At 40.8% G+C, this 19,938-nt stretch overlaps 3 protein-coding genes and 2 long non-coding RNA genes across 8 annotated transcripts in view; 3 read left to right on the top strand and 2 right to left on the bottom strand.

The window, feature by feature from the left end:
• The window catches only part of LOC112487707 (uncharacterized), a 7,258-nt gene extending 2,807 nt beyond the window's left edge, over nucleotides 1-4,451 (bottom strand). Inside the window, exons 1-2 of the long non-coding RNA XR_003051050.1 lie at nucleotides 4,283-4,451; nucleotides 3,828-4,245 (exon numbers count right to left, since the gene is read on the bottom strand). This is a non-coding gene — a long non-coding RNA (uncharacterized LOC112487707). The remainder of the gene's footprint in view (nucleotides 1-3,827; nucleotides 4,246-4,282) is intronic.
• guca1ab.2 (guanylate cyclase activator 1Ab.2) lies at nucleotides 1,394-6,446 on the top strand. Its single transcript, XM_008319880.2, has 4 exons — nucleotides 1,394-2,513; nucleotides 4,414-4,563; nucleotides 4,870-4,960; nucleotides 5,705-6,446. Exons 1-4 carry the CDS (start codon nucleotides 2,316-2,318, stop codon nucleotides 5,827-5,829), a joined length of 564 nt encoding a protein of 187 aa, XP_008318102.1. The 5' UTR covers nucleotides 1,394-2,315; the 3' UTR covers nucleotides 5,830-6,446.
• A 1,528-nt stretch (nucleotides 6,447-7,974) lies between these two features.
• Nucleotides 7,975-12,989, top strand: irf6 (interferon regulatory factor 6). Its single transcript, XM_008319881.3, has 8 exons — nucleotides 7,975-8,324; nucleotides 9,449-9,627; nucleotides 9,710-9,905; nucleotides 9,982-10,080; nucleotides 10,176-10,418; nucleotides 10,807-11,199; nucleotides 11,375-11,493; nucleotides 12,108-12,989. The coding sequence occupies exons 2-8, from the start codon at nucleotides 9,454-9,456 to the stop codon at nucleotides 12,336-12,338; spliced, it is 1,455 nt and encodes a 484-aa protein (XP_008318103.1). The 5' UTR covers nucleotides 7,975-8,324; nucleotides 9,449-9,453; the 3' UTR covers nucleotides 12,339-12,989.
• LOC112487700 (uncharacterized) lies at nucleotides 12,986-14,730 on the bottom strand. Its single transcript, XR_003051028.1, has 3 exons — nucleotides 14,344-14,730; nucleotides 14,038-14,083; nucleotides 12,986-13,572 (listed from the first exon to the last, which is right to left on the bottom strand). It is a non-coding gene; the product is annotated as an uncharacterized LOC112487700 (long non-coding RNA).
• eps8l3a (EPS8 signaling adaptor L3a) lies at nucleotides 13,515-19,647 on the top strand. 4 transcript variants are annotated; one of them, XM_025059843.1, is made up of 20 exons: nucleotides 13,515-13,651; nucleotides 14,737-14,822; nucleotides 14,911-14,990; nucleotides 15,100-15,164; nucleotides 15,239-15,397; nucleotides 15,590-15,739; nucleotides 15,812-15,876; nucleotides 15,982-16,073; nucleotides 16,177-16,280; nucleotides 16,418-16,517; nucleotides 16,589-16,659; nucleotides 16,794-16,868; nucleotides 16,976-17,121; nucleotides 17,222-17,405; nucleotides 17,478-17,533; nucleotides 17,634-17,736; nucleotides 17,775-17,876; nucleotides 18,359-18,441; nucleotides 18,761-18,893; nucleotides 18,977-19,647. In XM_025059843.1, exons 2-20 carry the CDS (start codon nucleotides 14,764-14,766, stop codon nucleotides 18,977-18,979), a joined length of 1,830 nt encoding a protein of 609 aa, XP_024915611.1. In that variant the 5' UTR covers nucleotides 13,515-13,651; nucleotides 14,737-14,763; the 3' UTR covers nucleotides 18,980-19,647. The 4 variants fall into 4 exon arrangements, with proteins under 4 accessions (XP_024915611.1, XP_024915613.1, XP_008318135.3 ...); XM_025059845.1 differs by lacking the exon at nucleotides 18,359-18,441; XM_008319913.3 differs by having other exon boundaries at nucleotides 18,761-19,647.
• Nucleotides 19,648-19,938: the final 291 nt, after the last annotated feature.

Here is a 19,938-nt window from a genome sequence, read left to right as displayed (position 1 = left end):
GGCTGGGGCTGTGGCTCTGACTGTGGCTGTGGCTGTGGCTGTGGCGGTGGCTGTGCACGGACGCAGCGCTGCAGAAGCGAATCTACAAAAAGAAAAAAAGTCATGGGCGTCTGGTGGGATTTAAAAAAGTGGCAACATATGGTACAGGTTCTGATTTATGTAGATTCTACAACAAAAAGTTGACAAAGTACTTCAAACTTCTTTCATTTAATTTTTTGTGTGTACATGGATTCATTAATTACACCTGTAATTAATTAAAGGTTTTAATCTCTAAAAAAATGGAGCTCACAGTACTAAAAAATCTCTAAAAAAATGGAGCTCAGAGTAAAAATCACAGCATATAATAAATCATAATATATCATATTTTTTATAATATTTTTAGCATGCCACCCATAGGAGAAATTGCAACTGTACGTACTTACTGTACTGGTGGCCAAACACGGGGAGCGCAGTCTCCATAGTGTCAACAAATAGTTAAATCATTTACTGGCATGAATATTAAAGTCTGTTAAATTGATATGTAAATATTAAAGGCACTTGTGGTTGGGAGGTAACCCTCTGTCTGGATTTTCTCTTTTTTGGATGTTTCTCGGTGCAAATCGTAATCTCACAAATGTAAATGTTCATACATTCATTTTTAATGTCATATCTGATCATAATTTTTACCCTTGGGTTTTATTTTGTCATCATAAACTGATAATAAACCGTCTCGTCTCCAATTTCTTCTTTCTTGCGATCACTTTTCTAAGAAGTATTATTTGTGCTGCACTTCAACCGGTGTTGTCCTGGAGACAAACCCGACTGGTCCTTCCTGTTCCTCTGTCCCCGCTGCAAATTCATCACGTTGACTGATGCTGGCTGAAATGTAAGGAATGTAACTACAGTATTATTCTAACCTGCAGATCACTCCTTCAAAGTGGAATCAGGAAACCCATTTGCGTTAATATATTGTAAATACACTTTATGATACAAATTTTTCTACAACTTATTACTGTATCAGGTGACATCAGAATAAAAATGTATAAACGTCAGTGGGTGGGCGTGGGTCGGGGGGGGGGGGGAGATACGGGGTACACCCTAAAGAATTTGCCAATCTATTGAAGGGCCACGTAATGTACAGCGACAACAACCATTCACATATATATATACATATACATATGGATGTGTATATACATATATATATTAAAATTATATTTAATAAATATAAAACATAAATGAATATAATAAAAAATTAAAAGGTTAATAAATAATTTTATTAATTTTTTATCATTTTTTAAATAACGACTATTATGATTTTTGCACATGTATTTTTTTTATATATTTATATTTTAAAATTATGATTTAAAAAATTAAACAGTAAGATAAAAGGATAAACAGTATCAACACCATCACAGTGTGACATCATTCATGTAAATATATATATAAATATAAACCCACAAGGCCCGAGAACAGGACACGGTGGCGACTGGTTGCTGGTCATTCTTACTGGTCAAAGCAGAAAATGTTTTCTTCTGACAGCAGATGGAGCCGCTTTAAGACGGTCTAACCCAGTGACGAGAGCACTAAGCTGCTGACAGAAGGTCGGGGAAAGAAGATTTATGAACGTGACTGTGATAGTGAAGCCTGTTTTCAACTGGAATGATGTGGTTCCATGTCAACAGCCTAAAGACCCGACCTTATAAGGCAGGGGCGTCCAACTCAGGGTTAATTTTATAAACACATGAGAAGTTAAATCTGAAATAAAACTCACATCAGTGGTGTTTTTGTTCTTATTCTGTCTCTTTATCTGTAGCCTTTCCAGTTCCTTTTTTTCATGTAAATCATTTTTTCACAGACCAACAACAACATAAAAACCCAAATACAGACAAATACAAATTCTGTCTGTATACTGGAGGACCAACTCTAGTACACATTTGATATGATCTCGCGGGCCAAATATATTAACACTACGGACCAGATTTGGTCCCCCGGGCCTGAGTTTGACACATGACATTTACCTCCGTGTACAAAACTACTTCAATACTGAAACTCAATCAATTCAACTGAGATAAATCACGATCTGTTTTGTCTTCCTCTCCGACCTTCGCTCTCTTCAATTACTTAAGCATTCTCTGGTGGGCAAAGTGGATTGTAAAACCTAAGCCCTTCACACAGAGATGCACAGACAGCTGATTGGCTGACACAACCACACACACACACACAATCGTACAGTGACTCAGAAACACTCATGCCTAGTCTCCGGTGGACGCAGCAGGTGGTGGACATGTTGTCTCTGGTGTTTTTTACATGTATTCTTTAAAAAAAAAAAAGCCGACATGGGAAACTGTAATGATTCCATGGTGGAGGAGCTTCAGAGCTGTGAGAGCCATCAGTGGTACAGGAAGTTCATGACCGAGTGTCCGTCCGGACTCCTCACCTTCTACGAGTTCAAGAAGTTTTTTGGGCTCAAGAATCTCTCGGCCTCGTCAAACGCCTACATCCTGACGATGTTTCGAACCTTTGACATGAATGACGTAAGAAACCTTCACGTCTAAGTACTGGGACAATAGTGTTTAAATAGTTTAAATAGTATAAATAGTGTTATTAATTCAATTACAATCAACTGTAATAACAATCAATCATGACAATTGTTTAGGGAGAAATTCAATCTGCTGTTTTATCTGAAATTATACAAAAATATGTATGTATTTGTTAGAAGCTGATGGATCGTTTTTTTACTTATGGTCTGATTTGAGTAAATTAATTAATTTAAAAGTATATTTTCTTTAGTAAAAGCTCTAGAATAGTTATACAAAAATGAGTGGCCAAAAAAAAAGAAAAAAAGAGTGAGAGCTGGTGTGTTTATCAGAGTGAAAAATAACCCGAGTTATTTCTGTGTGAGTGGACGTCAGGATATTAGTTAAGATGTTGATCCCACCAACACCACTTACCCAACTGACCTACAATCCTGGACCAATCTGGAGTTTTTAAATCTGTACCTGTTGTTGCGCCATTTTGAATAATTATTGTGGATGAAACGATGCATCATCGTGAATCGATTAAAAATCAAAAAGACAATTCGCATCGGTTGAAATAAATAAAATGAACCGCGTATTAAGACGTACAGAGTAGGCTGCGTTATCTCACTACTACAGTAGGTGGCGGTATGCTCCTAAAACCGTTGGTTGTGACTCTATTAAACCAAGACGTCCGGTCCCTACGTAGACTAAGTGACATTCAGGTGTTCAAACAGAAAGTTGGAAAAACTTTCACAGACATTAACAGTATTTTACAGTGTTCCTGTAAAAAAAAGTAACTCTTTTCAGTTCATTACTTTTATATTCTGTTGTTGTTTAATCTGAATTTCACAGACATTAACAGTATTCTACAGTGTACCTGTTAAAAAAATGAACTTTTTTGAGTTCACAATTTTTATATTCTGTTGTTGTTTAATCTGAAGCCCTCCCTTACTTTTAACGTGATTAAATTGTCATGGCACACACCAAAACACCAACGACACCTTGAGCAGGAGAGGCGAATTGAAGGCAGTCTACTAAAATATTTAAGTCTGAATATAACTAAAACGTGACTCTAACTTAGTGACAGAGAGGTTTAGTTACTTTACTAACTCTCATACATTTAACACACAACGTGGCTCTAATTTAAAAAAAAAAACCCACTCAACCGACACAAATTAGCATTTGTAGCACCATATTCATGACCATTTATTTAGACAATAAAAATAAACGGACAGTCACAATTTTAAAAATAACGTTCATATAATTATCATACAGTTTATAGTATAAACTATAACTATAAACTATAAAGAGTATAAACTTTATACTCACTCAGTAACATCGCCCACACGGTCTCATTCCAACCAATGATAGCGATGCTAAAAAACACTAGCTCTCCAACGGTACCTTCGTTGTTAGCACCTGGTTAATTAAATAAACAGCAGAACCGGCGTGAAACATTCAAAGACATAACAAAAATTGGACATTTCAGTATCTTTCGAAATAAACGGCCTACTATATACATCCCACTATATAAACAAACACGCGTTTATAGAACCCAAACAGGCAGGACGATACAGATATACTGACGGTTAGCAAAACAAACGAGACCAGACCAGTTTGACTTTTAATAAGAGGAGATAAATGTTGATGTTTTTGTATTCTTTTATTTAAGAAGACGATTTCGGTGTGTCAAATGTATAGGTTTCATACAAATTGACATTTGAATAACTCGGGGGTTTACAGTTCTCTCCATAAAACCCAGGTTAGGCTGCATCAGCTCGGACTCAAAAACCCCAGGTTAGGTTGCATCAGCTCGGACTACTCCAGCTGCGGCAACCCCTAATTAACAGAATGGACAACCGAGAAGTAATTCTTCTTTTAATAATAACATAACCCCCTCTGCCTCCCCCTGTAGGACGGGTTCATTGACTTCATGGAGTATGTGGCTGCTCTGAGTCTGGTGCTGAAGGGGGGAGTGCAGCAGAAGCTCCGCTGGTACTTCAAACTCTATGACATTGATGGCAGCGGCTGCATTGACCGTGACGAGCTGCTGCAGATAATCAAGGTACCCACGACCCCCCGTCCCTCCCCCCGTGTGCATGTCATGTCAGAGGGTGACGTACTGTAGAGCAGCTTACTGACAAGGGTTGGAAAATCCCGGGATCCTGTCCTGGAACGCACTCCCGGTACCGTTATATATAGTCTGACAGTGAAAGACCTCAGAGTGAATCCCCCCTCAGGTTTATGTGAGGCTGCAGCCCAGCTAGGAAATAGCTTTTTGGTGACCTCTGCTGGTAGAATAATGAACAACAATGAATTTTTTAAAAAAGTAACTGTCTGACAAGATCCACTGTGTTTGTGTCGTGTTCAGTCCATCCGTGCAATCAACGGGATTCCTCATGAGATGTCAGCAGAGGACTTCGCCAACATGGTGTTTGACAAGATTGACGTCAATGGAGACGGTGAGATGTGCGACAAGATACCGAGCGGTGGTTGTTGTAAACATTAACTTCATTAAAAACTGTTAAATATATGAAGCCTAACGAAGTAGAACAGCACAGGACAGAAGTACTTCATTAAAAACTGTTAAATATATATAGAGCATAACGAAGTAGAACAGCACATGACAGAAAGAGACAGTTTTTTTTAAAGTAAAAAATAAAATAAACTTTAAAGACGCTTAGATTAATCGCGAGTTGTAATCTTTAGAAAAACGAGAAACAAAACATTCACCGATAGAGGGCTCTTCTCTACAATCTTAGAATGTTTCTCAAGTCTGCTAATCCGCCAACTCTTAGGGCAATAGTTAGTCGATAGTCGATAAGTACAAAATAAAAAAATACAATTATTACAAATGAATGCAAAAAATAACTCCAGACTTTGATCGGTGTATCAGTTCGCGAACGCAAAAAGTCTTATATATTTTTTAAAGCCAATCTTCGACTTTACAGCATCCTAGATCAGTCCACAGTCAGGATTAACCTCGCGGGTCCGTGTTGCGGTGAAAAACAACCGGGTTTCTTACATCCAACTTCTGTAACCACCACTTCCGCATGTGGTTACACGCAAAAAAAGAAACTCTGCCACCTAGCGGCGTAAATGTTTATAGTCCCTCTTTCCCACAAATTGACCTAAGGTGTGTATAATATGTGTTTGTGAACGGTGTCGTCACACGTGTTCTCACAGTCTCTTTGTTCCTTTTCCAGGAGAACTGTCCTATGAGGAGTTCATGGAGGGAGTTCAGAACGACGAGATGCTCCTGAAGACGCTAACAGAGAGTCTGGACCTCTCACACATCATCAGTAAAATCAAAGGAGAAATGAGAGTCTAAGGGTTTTTTTTTCTTAAACTCGACGGACTCTGAAGAGCACATTTCTGTGAAGCTGTGCTGCGGCCACAGGGATGAAGACGTGGATTTAAAAATAATCCACTAATGTCGTCATTGTATATGACGCAAACTGAACTTTTCCTCTGCGCCTTCATGGATCATTCGTGTTTTATTTTTATTTCTGTCAGCTGACACAGCGCCCCCTACCTCATTCCTTTAAAATCTCCTCTCAGAACACCCCATTTCTGGGAGGTATATTTTGGCGGAAGCTCAACAATGACTTCATGAAGGAACTGATTTTTGTTTCATCTTCTGATGGACTAAATAAGTGCAATACTTTTCATGAACTTAGAGGTCGCTGCCTGTTGTTTGTGAATAAATACAGTTTGATATTTACGCACTTAGAATAAACCTGGAAGTTATTTTTTTTTCCTTCAGGACAAGACATTCAAATAATGACAATTTGTATACAAGCCAAAAAAAACGTTAGTTTAAAGTTAGTGACGCTATATGTATAGGCTTGAACAGTTAAATAAAGAAATGTGAATAAAGGGATATTTTTTAAAAATGCACTGTCACAGTCATTGTATGTACGGTGTGTTTATTATTAACCCATTAAATCCAAATGAAACACAGACAAAGGAAAGAATATCTTCTCATAAACACTGTCACCCCGGTGTATTTATATATATATATGNATTATACATTTATAATTAAATCCACAAAGGAGAACAGTGACAAGAAAAGAAAACAAGTTGAACATTTGAGGGAAATATTATTTCTACTTTTTCTACTTGTATTTTATCTTGATTTCTCCTTTGATCTCCAGCCTGGTGACTTGAACCATAAATAAAGAAAAGAACAGAAAATAACACAACAGACCTCATTCATTCACATATGAAAGACTGCATCAAACACACAAACAAACACACACACGGCAACTGGTTCGATTTGCAAATAGTATTGAAACCAGAAAGAGCTGCTTGATGCAGCAGTTTCTGGGAGTGGCCACTGTTTGTGGATCATAACAAACCGTCTTCACGTGTCCTCACAGTCAAACATCCACCGTACTAACTGTAAATCCACAATTTGAGTTAAAAATAAAAAAAGGCAATTTTGTCAATCTGTCAATTTACAAAAAATTTCTCTTTTGAAACACTGTCTTTGCTGTCAGTGTGACATCAAACATTATAATATTATTTTTTAATTTTGGAAAGTGTTTTCTTTTTTGAAATTAGCATTATTGTCAGTGTGGCATCAAGCAATATAATATTATTTTTTAATTTTGGAAAGGTGACTCGGCCCTTTGGTTTTCATTCAAACAAAGGAGGAGAAAAAAACATAAAAAGTCAAGTAACACAAACATGAAACACGACAGCAGGGAGTGATGACAATTATAAGAAAGAAGAACAAAGTATATATTTCAAGATGAAAATAAACAACTAAAATGACCGATGACTGTGTTAAATAGAATATATATATTTTTTATCAACATGCCTGGGCTGGATCAGTGATGAAAGTCCTGTTCAACTACTGACCTGTAACAACACGTCTGCTCCATCCCACGGACTGTTCCTTTACATCAGAACCATAGCAGAACTATAGAGTTTTTACAGGTAAAAAAATACATATGATTTACTGCAATCTATATTTTATAGTAAAGTGAACTTCAGAAGAACCATAACATCTGTGATGTACAAAATGTACAACATATACCTAGAAGTTTTTTTTGTAGTTTTACTGCATCCTATGTATATCACCAGTAAATATATACATGATAAATCAGTTGTCCTAACAGGAAGTTCTTTTTCTCCAAAGAAACATGAGCTCTTTTTTGGTAAGTTACTCATCAGGAAACGTCTGTCTTGATCTTCTTGATTGTGACTAAGTTATTAAATACGCAGTAGAGGTTTTTGTGGACGATATACCGGTACGGTTAGCCTTCAGTCATCGTGTGTATTGTAGATCGTATTGCGTGCGATAAAAGTTTTATCATTTCTTTTATAAATATTGTATATTCAAATAATATTTATGTATGTATTTCAACACGGTTTCTTCATTTATTTAAAAAAAACCTTAACATAAATGTTTTTGTTTACGTAGGGCGGGAGTCTAATCTGCCCCAGGCGCAAAATAGGCAAAGGCCGCCACAGTGTGTCCGTGTGTGTGTGTGTTGGTCTGCCCACGTTTTTCCTGTCCCCATTTCTCCCTCCTCCTCCTCCGCTCACAAAAGGTGTGTCACCGGAGTGACGTCACCCCATACCTGAGTTTCGGTGAGGAAAAGGGGAAGGACGCGGCCGAGTGGAAAACATCGGCTGTCCAAGATAAACCCCCGAGCTGCTGCTGTTGTAGTTTCCCTGCGCTGCCTGTGCGCACTTATCGTCGGTGATCGGTGATCGATGACCCGGTAGTTGCAGGAAGAAGCTCGGTGGATCCACAGCTGTCGCTGTTCACAGGCCGTGAAGCCCAGACCTCTCCCACTTCCTGGATCTCCACAGGTATGCGTCCCGTCCAGTTTCGTGTTTTGGTACTTTTGTTTGTTCGGCTTGTTTTGGACTCGTCCCAATATAATCTTTTATTAATAAGTCTTTTATACGGACTGGCAGAGAAACGCGCACAGAGACCGACGTGTGTTCCTCAGTGGAACTGCAGTCCGTCCGTCCGACTCAGATCAAACTAAAGGTATTCACGGTTCTTAAAGTGGCTTTAACTTAAGTCAGTACTAGAACCGAGCTGCTCTAGTGCCTCCATGAACTTTAATTCGATCAGATGAAGAGATTTTACAGACCGTTTACGACCATAAACAGACCGAGTGACCAGTAATGTCCACACGTTTCCTTCTTATGTACCGGGAACTGTTTGTTTCCCGTGTTTTTCAGTTTTGCATGTGGAATTGTACAGCATAGAAGACGCTCAGCAACCGGTTTCCACTGCACTATATTTCTTCATAACACACTTAAATAGACACTTGTTGTTGTTGTTGTTGTTATTATTATTATGATTATGATTAAACCCCAGATCTAACCAGCCAATCAGGCTCATGTCTAAAAAGTCACTCTTGTGTCATTTGTGCAGAATGAAGCCTGGCACTGTCATGCCCTGCAATATTCAGAGCAACCTTTGACCTTTCAATGATGACACTCATAATCACATACTATCTTTGTTTTCTTTTTTTCCTAAAACAATTTGACCACCAACTTCTTGTTTTTCTTTTTGTGTCAGGCTTGTAAAAAAAAGAAAATAATGCTTTGAGTGCAAAAAACAGTTATTTATAAATGGGGTTAAAAGTATGAAGCCACAGAGGTTGAAGAGCATTAAACAGGAGCCTCCTACAGTCAAGGCCACTACAGTTTTGTTTGTTCCCTCACAGAGGGGGGAGGGGTCGGGGAAGACTTCCTCGATTCGTGAGAATCTGCAGGTGTAACAGGACACGAACCACAGAAGCTTTAAATCCTGAAACCGTGTCCATTGTCAGACTGGTCACTAATATCTTATTTGTTTCCTTCTCTGGTTTGAGTCCATTGTTCACATTTTTAATCTTTCTGCTCAGAATCTCCCCTCCAGCCCCCCCCACCCTCACCCACCCACCCTTTCTTCACCTGTCTGTGGCTCTCTCACTCAGGCAGGATGTCCGTCACCCCTCGACGTGTCCGCTTGAAGCCCTGGCTGGTGGCACAGGTGGACAGTGGGCGGTACCCGGGGCTGGTGTGGATCGACCGCGAAGCCATGCGCTTCAAAATCCCATGGAAGCACGCGACGCGGCACACACCTCAGCACGAGGATGAAGACACCATATTTAAGGTAAGAGATGGACTGAGATAACATCTCTCCCAGTGAATTCTGTTGTATAAGCAGGAGTGTTTATTGTCATCGCCCCCTGCAGGCCTGGGCCGTAGAAACGGGCAAATTCCACGAGGGAGTGGACGAACCCGATCCCGCAAAGTGGAAAGCTCAGCTGCGATGTGCGCTGAACAAGAGCCGAGAGTTTAACCTCATCTACGACGGCACGAAGGAGGTCCCCATGAATCCTCTGAAGGTGTACGACGTCTGCGACATCCCACAACCGCACAGCAACCAAGGTGAGTGAGAGCCAGGAGGACCTGACCGAAGGTCGACCCCGTGACTCCACTTAACTTCACTGTCTCGTTCCAACAGCCGCCTCAGATGCCGGTTCCTGGACTCCTCAAGATGAGGACAGAGTCGAGGAGGACATTCCAGACACACCGGAATCCCTTCCTCCGTATCCATCCAACGGTCAGTGTCATCATTATAAATATTTCTTTCGTTTCCACCATAAGCGAGCAAAGCAAACAGAGTTCATTACTAAACTGTTTTTTTCTTTAATCCAGGTCCAAGTCCGTCTCCTCTCATCATGTGGTCTCCCATGGGTTCAGAACATTCCACGCAGCCTTCGAGTTGCCCCCCCTCAAACGAGTCCTGGCCCAAAGAGGAGCCAGTAAAGATCTGGCCCAAAGAGGAGCCGGTGGATGTGGAGATGCAGCCCGTGGCCTTGGTCAACCCCATCCTGCAGCCGTCTCCTTTGACTGATGCGCTCTTCGCTTCTCCAGAGACGTGGATCAGTTCTCTCCCCAGTAAGTGTCACTTACACACCAGATGTTGAACTAAGAACTGTTGAGCAAAACCAGCGCTTGGTAACGAACCAACACCCTGTGGCAGACGTGGATGTCATGTCCAATTAAAAAGGCAGGGACTCTGGGAATCTGTATCGATTATTACTTCAAATTTTTTCCTGCTAATTTTATGAGACCTCTCCAGTGCCACCTGGTGACACCCTCAGGGGCCACTGCCCTCACTTTGAATACAACTGTCATATAGTTCTCTGAAAGTTGCAAATGGTGACTAACCTCAAAACTAACACCAGTTTTGTTTAGGTTTAATTTCCTTCACTTCATAACTGCATTTTAGCTAAAAAATAATAATAAAAAAGTTTTAACATCTGCCTGCTTGTCTGTAACACAGTGACAGACCTGGAGGTGCAGTTTCTGTACCGAGGGAAGGAGATGTGCCCCACCATCACCGTCAGTAACCCACAGGGCTGCAGGCTCTTCTACGGAGACCTGGGTCCGATGGTCAACCAGGAAGAACTGTTTGGACCGATCAACCTGGAGCAGCTGCGTTTCCCCACCACGGAGCACATCACCAACGACAAGCAGAAATTTTTCACTAACCGGCTGCTGGATGTGATGGACAGGGGTCTGATCCTGGAGGTCACCGGCCATGACATCTACGCCATTCGCCTCTGCCAGTGTAAGGTGTACTGGTCCGGTCCCTGCGCTCCGAATCCAACTGCCCCAAATCTTATAGAACGACAGAAGAGGATCAAACTGTTTTGCCTGGAGACGTTCCTCAGCAGTAAGTTCATTAATCACTGCACTTTTTTAAATTAATTAGCTCATTTACAGCTGGGTTATATTGAAATAACCAACAGTTTAGAGACTGGATTTTCCATCATTCAATTTTTGTATTCAAATGTATTTGCATCCATGTCACTGTCTGATGTGTGTATTACCCCTTTCCTCTCGTGTAGGTGTGATCTGCCAGCAGCGCGGTCAGACAGCAGAACCACCGCAGTACGAGATTGACCTGTGTTTTGGAGAGGAGTGGCCTGATGGGAGGCCCCGGGAGAGGAAACTCATCATGGTGCAGGTGGGAAACGTGGACAACTTCTGTTCTCACTGTTTTTGACTTTTAATATTATAATATATAAAAATAAATCACATCAGGACCACATTGACTTTTACTCTCTGTGCGAAGAGTGAAGCGAAGGAGCTACGGCAACAACTCAAACGGACCGAGGTCATTTGAAGTGGACCAGAAAGAGAGCTTCATTTTTGTCACTTTGGTCCTTGTTCATCCAGTGAACTTTTTAAAACCAAATAGTGGCTGAAGACAAAATTACCGATACCTTCAAAAACATTTTCTTCAGCTAAAGATTGGAAAGGAGTTGTAAACAACCCAAAGAACACTGTCCACACAGTCAAACACCAGAAGCTAGAAGTTTACACAGTCAAACACCAGAAGCTGGAAGTGCGACACGTCCTCACTGAGAGCTTACATGTATTAAAAACAAAAATAAATATTTCTAGCCGAACCACCTTTCCTAAAGACAGCTTCACTAATTAAAAGTGATATTTTACTTTAGTGTCATCCCTTCTTTGCTTGTGTCCACATCAGTCTTGACTGTAAATAAACTTGTTTTTGATCAACAACTAGTGCACATTTTTAATTCCCCCCCTCGTGTCCTTTGTCTCCCCCTGCAGGTGATTCCAGTGGTGGCTCGCATGATAAGTGAAATGTTTTCGGGAGACAACACGCGGTCCTTCGACAGCAGCAGCGTGCGTCTGCAGATTTCCATCCCTGACATTAAAGACAACATCGTGTCCCACCTCAAGCAGCTGTACAGTCTGCTGCACAACCACCAGGGGCAGGAGGGTTGGGCCTTACCCCCCGGCTCTGCTCTGCCCATCACCCAGGCCCTGCAGACGCAGTGAAGAAATCCACGGGGAAATACCTGTGCTCTACTTAGACTTTGTAGCAAAGAAGTACTTATGTTGTAATCCTATTTAGACGTGTGTAACATGTAGCGTAGGATACATTTGATTTTCTTCTTCTTGTGTATATACAGGGGTTTGTTTTATGTCGTAGTATCTGTGCAGCGTCCTTCACAGGACAAAGTCCCTCTTTGCCGTGAGGGAATATTTAACACAGTTAATGAGTTACAGAAATGTCTCTTTGTACAGAAGCAGGTCAACAATTATCCAGGACTTCCAAGGATCTGTGTTTAAGGCTACTGAGTGAATGTTTTTTTTTTTTTGACACCATAATCGAGGGATTTGTATATTAGTGTAGAAACACCAGCCCAGAATAAAAAAAAATCCAGTCTTCAATCATAGTCAAAGGTCCTAATCCGTTTTATTCTCCCCTCTATTCTGTAAAATATGGCTTTTTTACATGTTTCATTTTTAGACTCATTTTATCCTCTGTCCCCCTGGTGGCCAACGGAATCACATTCGGCTACAGGGAAACTGTTTTAATACTGATACCACTGCACTTTGGGTTGCTGAATTATGACTAGATGAATGTAAGTGCATTTATCCTGTGATTCTATGTTTATTTTATCAATAAAAGTGACAAAATATGGAGTTCTGCGTTTACTGTTTGTGTTCAGTTATGTTTCCACGTGACGTCATCAGATTTTCAGTGTTTTATTAAACCTCGATTGCGTTCACTGAGCCTTATCTTTGTCTGATGACGTTTCGTGACGACAGTGATTGTTTCAGATTAGTGGCTTCTGAACGAGGTCTAGTGTGAAAGGCTGACCTCTAACGGCGTGATGATGGAAATGCAAGAGACGGGAGCAAAGATGTAGCGGGTAAAATATTAAAAAAAAAAACATTCTGGTGTGCTGGACAATTCACTTATAAATCATTATGGATTAAGTTGTTGAGTCCAGTCAGAGCCACATGGTGGAGGAGTGGTGAGTGTTCTTGCCTCACAGAGATCATATCTTAGGGAGGTGACACATTCTGATGATGAATAAATCCCCCTCCTCCCCGGCCTTAAACATTTCCTGGCGGTTTTCTTTTCCCTTGTCTGTCAACCTTTGCTCAGGCTGATGCTGGACTCACTTCTCCACACCCTCAGATCAGACTGTGCTCAGCTCAGTCTCGTGGACTTTGTTCTTCTCCTTTATGAGGAAGTGTGTCTTCAGTGGATGACGTTGACCTGCGTGTGGGATTAAAAAATCGTTTGGACTAAATAATAAAAAAAAAGAGACCTACCATTTAACTGGCGGACGTCACAGGTAAGAATCTGTTTAAGGTAATGATCTTTATAAATCTGGTGAATGAAAACTACAGCTGTAGGTCAAACCGTATAAATGATCTTAGGCTAAATTTATCAACTAAAATTTAAAAAAAAGTTACTAAAGAATCCAATGTATACAATTACATTACTTTTATGTCAATGTTTATACGTATAAGTCCCGGTTACCCTACGTTGTGTTTTGTGGTGAAAAAGTACCGTAAGACGCAGGTGTGTTTTTTTAAATTTTATTTAGGGTTTTATTCCTGTACCATGATCATTAAAACATGTAAACGTGAGTGAAACGAACTTGTTGTTAGGAACAACACAAACTGACTAAATAACTTAATAACATCGTTGATTAAAGAGAACGGACCACAAACGTACCTGCACGGAGATCATGAAAACACGTAAACGTAAGTGTGGCGTCCTCCTAGCAAGAAAAGAAAATACATTTAACATGTAAGTTATAACATGGAAGGCGCATGCGCACCACAAACATTTATACAGGTGGAAACCACGGTAAAACATCTTTCCCTCTTTTGCTCCAAACTGCTCCTATAAATGTCGCCGTAAATGACAATAAACATCGATAAACATCTCCGGAAAATGTTACGGCAACATTTACTCATCAATGTCGTATTAAACACTTTAATAAAACGTTTTAAAAATGTTGTAGCATCAACAACTTACCTCTCTCAATCAGGAACAACACAAACTAACGAGAGAAAGGGGGTACACACCACACATCCGTTGACCTTCAAAATAAAAGCTTGGATTTAAAGAAATAACGAAAATACAAAAATAAAACCACAAACCAACGATAATCCGATTTTTAAAAAGAAACCAAAACACATCATGCGATGGATTTTGGTGAAATTAATATAAAAAATTAAAAATACCAGAATATGTTGTTTTCTTTTCTGATATTTTACAATTAGATTAAAAAACTTTTTTGTTTTAACAAAAGGTTCTCGTTTTATTCTGTTCATTTACACACATCTTTCAGGGAAATTTAAAGCCCACGTTACTAGTTGTAATATTTGTGCTGTGTGTGTTTGTGTAAATCCTGTCGTATGTGAAAAGTATCGGGCTGTCGGCTCAACACCGAAGATGTTCAGTCACTTTGGCAACGATGACAACAGCAGCTACGCAGGATCAATTCAGTCCAAGTACGTACAGTCACGTGACAGTACTGCGTGTCTGAGCGGATTATGTATGCAGATGTATGACATATATACTGTGTACTTGTTTGTACAGTGGATACACGACCACAAATCTGGACGAAGCGCCATCACAGATCCCAGATCTGTCGAGGCCCAACGCAAAGTCAATATACTGTAAGTTCTGTTCGCTGCATTTCACAGAACAAATGGCTTCGTGTGTTCACTTTATTTTAACAAAAATAAAATAAAATAAAAAACAGAACTCTGCTCCATGTTTCCAAAGTACAGAGAAAGGCGTACGCAGCCTCTACCAACCAGATGATGGACAGCTTCCAGCACAGGGTGGAGGTACCGTCTGAAACCTGTTTCCTTTCTCTCTCTTTCCTCTTCTTGTTCTAACTCCTACTACACCTGTGTGGCAGCACCTGTACTCCTGCGACCTGGACGGGAAGGAGCTGAGAACCGTCTCCGACTGTATGGAGCGTCTGAAGCTGCTGGAGGAGATGGGACGAGTGTGGGGTCAGAACATGCTGCTGGAGGTCCGAGGCCTTGACCTCCTGCTCACTGACACCGAAACCAAGGTAGACAACGACAAGAAAAAGAAAAAACTTCATAGTCAGATGATTTTCTTTTCCTGGTGGTGAGGTCGTGACCTTTAATGTCCTTTGATGAGTAAATAAACATTAAGGTTCATTTTAGTTACTTATTAAATAACTTTTTTTAGGAGGAACTGGAGTCGTTCGAAGTTACTTATCAAAGAACTTTTTTTTTAGGAGGAACTGGAGTCGTTCGCTCTCAGTGACATCCTGGAGTTGAAGGCTGATCTGGAGACTGGAAAGTTCAACTCCCTGCTCATTATTACAGTGAAGTCGGGGAGGAGGGGGGGCACCACTGTCCTCATGTTCCAGTGTGAGGACATGAAGGTGAGGACACGTCCAGACATGATGACTTTCACCAGGGATGTCCAGTAATATATAATTATGTCTGTGTTTTAGGCTGAGCTTGTTCAGACAAACCTCTCACAAGTCATTTCACGGAGGAGAGACAATCCTCGTCTGTAGTAAGTGGAACAGAGAGACCGCCGTCGTCCATCACCGTCGTCCATCGCTGTCGTCCACGTCACAGTGATCAACGTTGACGAGACTTCTGTTTTTTTTTAAACCAGTGTTTCAGAAGAGCAGAGCGGCTACACCGCTGCACAGACGTATGAACCGAAGGACCAGAGACGTTCCGATCAGTCGTGGACCAACGGCTACGGTGAGACCGTCACTGGACGGAGGACAGAGTGGGTCTGAATGTCAACGAAGGGGTGGAACATGGAAGAAATGTGTTGACATTTTGTTTTTCTATGTGACGGAAGAAGACGAGGACAAAGAGGAGGCTCCGTCCTTCATCAGGAGAACACCTTCCAGTGAGAACCACCACACTCCTCCACAAGGGGGCAGCGACCTGGACAGGAGTGTGGTCAGTCAGTCAGTCTTATAGTCAGATAAACTGAATTAAATTAAATGACATTTTATTTGAATTAACCTGAATTAAATTAAATGACATTTTATTTTCTCATTTATTTGTCAAATCTTTTCCTTCTTTCGTCCTCGCAGGACTTTTTAAACCAGACGCTGAATGACGTTGAGCTCTTCGTGGCTCAAGTGTCCGCAGCAGCGGCTACAGAGAAGAAGAAAAAGAAGAAAAATAAAAAAGGTAAATTAGTGACTACAGGCCGATGACGGAACAGATCTGTGTGAAATATAAACCTCTGTTCACGTTGACAGTGAGTGGAATGCCTCCGACAGAGGAATTTGCCGTTTGTTTCCAGAAGATCAAATGTGGATTCAACCTCCTCGTAAGTCGTATCTGCCGACGTCATATCTGCCGACAACGTCACAGACGTTCGTTCATGACGTTCATTTGTGTCTGTGATGTCACAGTGTTGATGCTGTGTGGTGTGAGAAAATGTTTTTGGTTTTTTTGTTCCAGGGGGAGCTGGATGGAAGGATCAATAATCCCTCTGCTCCTGAATTTGTCCACGCGCTCTTCTCAATTCTGGCTTTTGTAAGTCACGACCAGGACGTCCAGTTTTTTCTGACTTATTTGAACTCTGTGTCCAGTTGTGTTGAGGTCGGAGGTGAACGTAAAACATCTCTTCTCTCATTGATCAGCTGATACCTCACTGTCCAGAGAATCTGCCAAAGTCCATCGTTTCACCAAAGCTGACGCCTCAGTGCGTCCATCTGATACGTGAGGAGGTGTCCGCAGAAGAGCGCCACCTGTGGCAGTCCCTGGGAGACGCATGGATAAACCTCGAGTCAGACACTCGGCTCAATGTGATTTAATATTTTTTTTAAAATAAGAAAGTAATTTTTAATTTTTTTGTGTTTTTTTTAATTTAACGCTTGGACGAGCAGCGAGTGGCCACAGTACGACCAGGACGACCTGTCGTACACTCAGAGGTTCTCCGATGATTGGCAGCATCCTGGAGACACGGCAGCAGAACCAGAGCTGAGTGGACCAGAGAGAAGACCGGAGAGAAGACCGGAGAGAAGACCAGAGAGAAGACCAGAGAGAAGACCGGAGCCTGCAGTCAGACAGGTGAGTCTTCACAGACGGACGGGCCGACAGTTCACGTCAGTCAGTCATGTGACCTGATCTCCTCCTGTGTAGACCTCGACCAGCTGGTCTCCTGAGTATCAACCACCGCCACAACAACAACCACCACGGTGAGAACGACCACGTGTGTGTGTGTGTGTGTGTGTGTGTCAGTAATAATCGTGTGAAACTCCGAGACCCTGACAGTCGACGTGTCGTGCGTCTCCACAGGTCGTCTGAAGATTCCAAACGTGAACGCTACGTTCGAGTGCTTTACGATTTCACTTCCAGAAACAACAGAGAACTGACCGTCACAAAAGGAGAAATAGTTGAGGTGAGGTGGAAACTGACCAGTGACCCGTGTGTCCACAGGTACTGGACACATCCAGGCAGTGGTGGAAAGTGATGAACAGCAGCGGAGAGGAGGGATATGTTCCCAACAACGTCCTTCAGACGGACGAACCATCTCACAAGGTCAACCACACAGACGTGGAGAAAGCACGCAGCTAATAATTATAACAATAATAATAATAATAATAATAATAATAATAATAATAATCAGGGATGTGCGATATTAAGTGTTTGCCAAATTACAATATCAACCAACACCGATATTGGCCTGGTAATATTTATTTATTTATTCATCTGTACAAACCACTGTACGAGTATGAGATTAATTTAATGAGCTGCAATGCTGCCATCTAGTGACCTTCACTTTTATATACACCTGTTTATCCCTAAAAGTATTATTAAGACACACAGCATTTGGCAAAACTAGGCATTGTAAAACTATTTTTATGACACACAGCGTTTGGCGAAACCCAGGCATTGCGTTTTCATTATCGAAAAAAAAAAAGATAACGGATATCGGGACAATAATGTTGGTCGGACGATATTATCGGACATCCCTAAAATAAATAAATAAATAAATAATAATAATCATGCTATTTTCTCAGATGATTGGTTCTCCTTTCCTCACTCGAAACTCTAAACCTCCGGAGGTCAGAGCTTGGCTGGAAAACCAAGGCTTCAGTAAAATGTACGTTCACTGATTTTACATCAAGATTTGATGATACTCGTAGTATTACGGTAAAATGTAACGGCCCCTTAGTGAATGTCTTACGTATCACTGATGATGTCACTAATATCAAATTAGCGTTAGTGATGAAACAATAATGGAAATCAAACTTTAAATCAAGGCATCAGACCAGGCCGCTAAGGCACCGTCACAAAATTCTGGCACGTTTTTAGCTTTAAACGTCGTACAGTCGTATGTAAATGAAGCTTCAGAAATAAAATGAATTAGGAAGAATTAAAAAGAACCGCGACTGATCCGTCATCTGATTAACCCCCTGCAGCACCGTGCGGTGCCTGGGCGTGCTGAGCAGCTCCATGCTGCTGGGAATGACCAGAGAGGAGCTGAAGCTGGTGTGTCCGGAGGAAGGAGGACGGGTTTTCCATGAGTTACAGGCTGTCAGGTCCAACATGGCTGTGAGTGACTGAGCAGAGCTGAGATTCACTGTTACCACGGCAACAACAGATACAAGCACAAACACAAGCTGCTCTCTGTCCAGTGACGGCGGCCTGGTGGTGAGAGGGAGAGGGAGAAGATGGAGGAGGAGGATGAGGAAGAGGAGGAAGAGGAGGAGTTTATCATTAAGCTACAAAAATTCAAAGTGTCAAATCCCATTTCCTGTCAAGTGTGGATCCATGTTCTTACCTTTGAGGATTATTTACACTTATTAATATAAAGTCAATTGATTAAAGTCAGACTAATCACAGGGCAGTTATGATTTTTTTTTTTAAGTTAACCGAACACAGAAGCTAATGATTCTCATGTTGAGCTAACAGTTAATCCTGCACTGCAGTCGTGTGTTAATATTTAAGTCAATATTTCCGTGTAAATACCAGTCAGTCAAACAGCCAACAGTTAATGAACTAACAGGCTGTGAGTGAACATGCTTTATTTTTATTGAATTTTCTTTTTAAACATTACATGTGAATATTATCAGAGGCATTTTTTAAATCGTCAACACTGTCGATCCAGTCAGGCATTGAAGTGGCTACAGATCCATGAAGGCTCAAATTATTTATACTGAAAAATAAAAACTTCATCATCAAAGAAAAAAGGAGAAAGGTATCACTTAAAAAAAAAAACACACTTTAGATTAAAATCCAACATGAAAACGATGAACAATGACTGTGATGTACTGTACGCACACAGACAGAAATAAAGTAAATAAAATGCCGGGAGGGTTTTGTGTATTTGGAAAATGACTTTTACTTTATATAAAACTCAAAGATTCTGATTTGATTTTATATAATATATATATGTTTTTCAATTCGATTAATTGAAAAAAAAAACAACATAAAATTTCTAGCTTGACCAATAGGATCAGATTTAACGTTAATTCAAAGAAGAAAAAAAAATTGGTTCTTTTTATATATAACATAAATATAACTGCAGTAATGTTGACTATGGGTCACTTTGCCTAACATGAGGGCATCGAACATGTGACCTTCGGTAGTGAAGGGT

The sequence above is a fragment of the Cynoglossus semilaevis genome, chromosome 11 (assembly GCF_000523025.1).
Source record: "Cynoglossus semilaevis isolate Cse_v1.0 chromosome 11, Cse_v1.0, whole genome shotgun sequence".
Lineage (NCBI taxonomy): Eukaryota > Metazoa > Chordata > Actinopteri > Pleuronectiformes > Cynoglossidae > Cynoglossus > Cynoglossus semilaevis.
The sequence above is the reverse complement of the archived record's forward strand: the minus strand, read 5'-3'. Positions and strand labels throughout refer to the sequence as shown.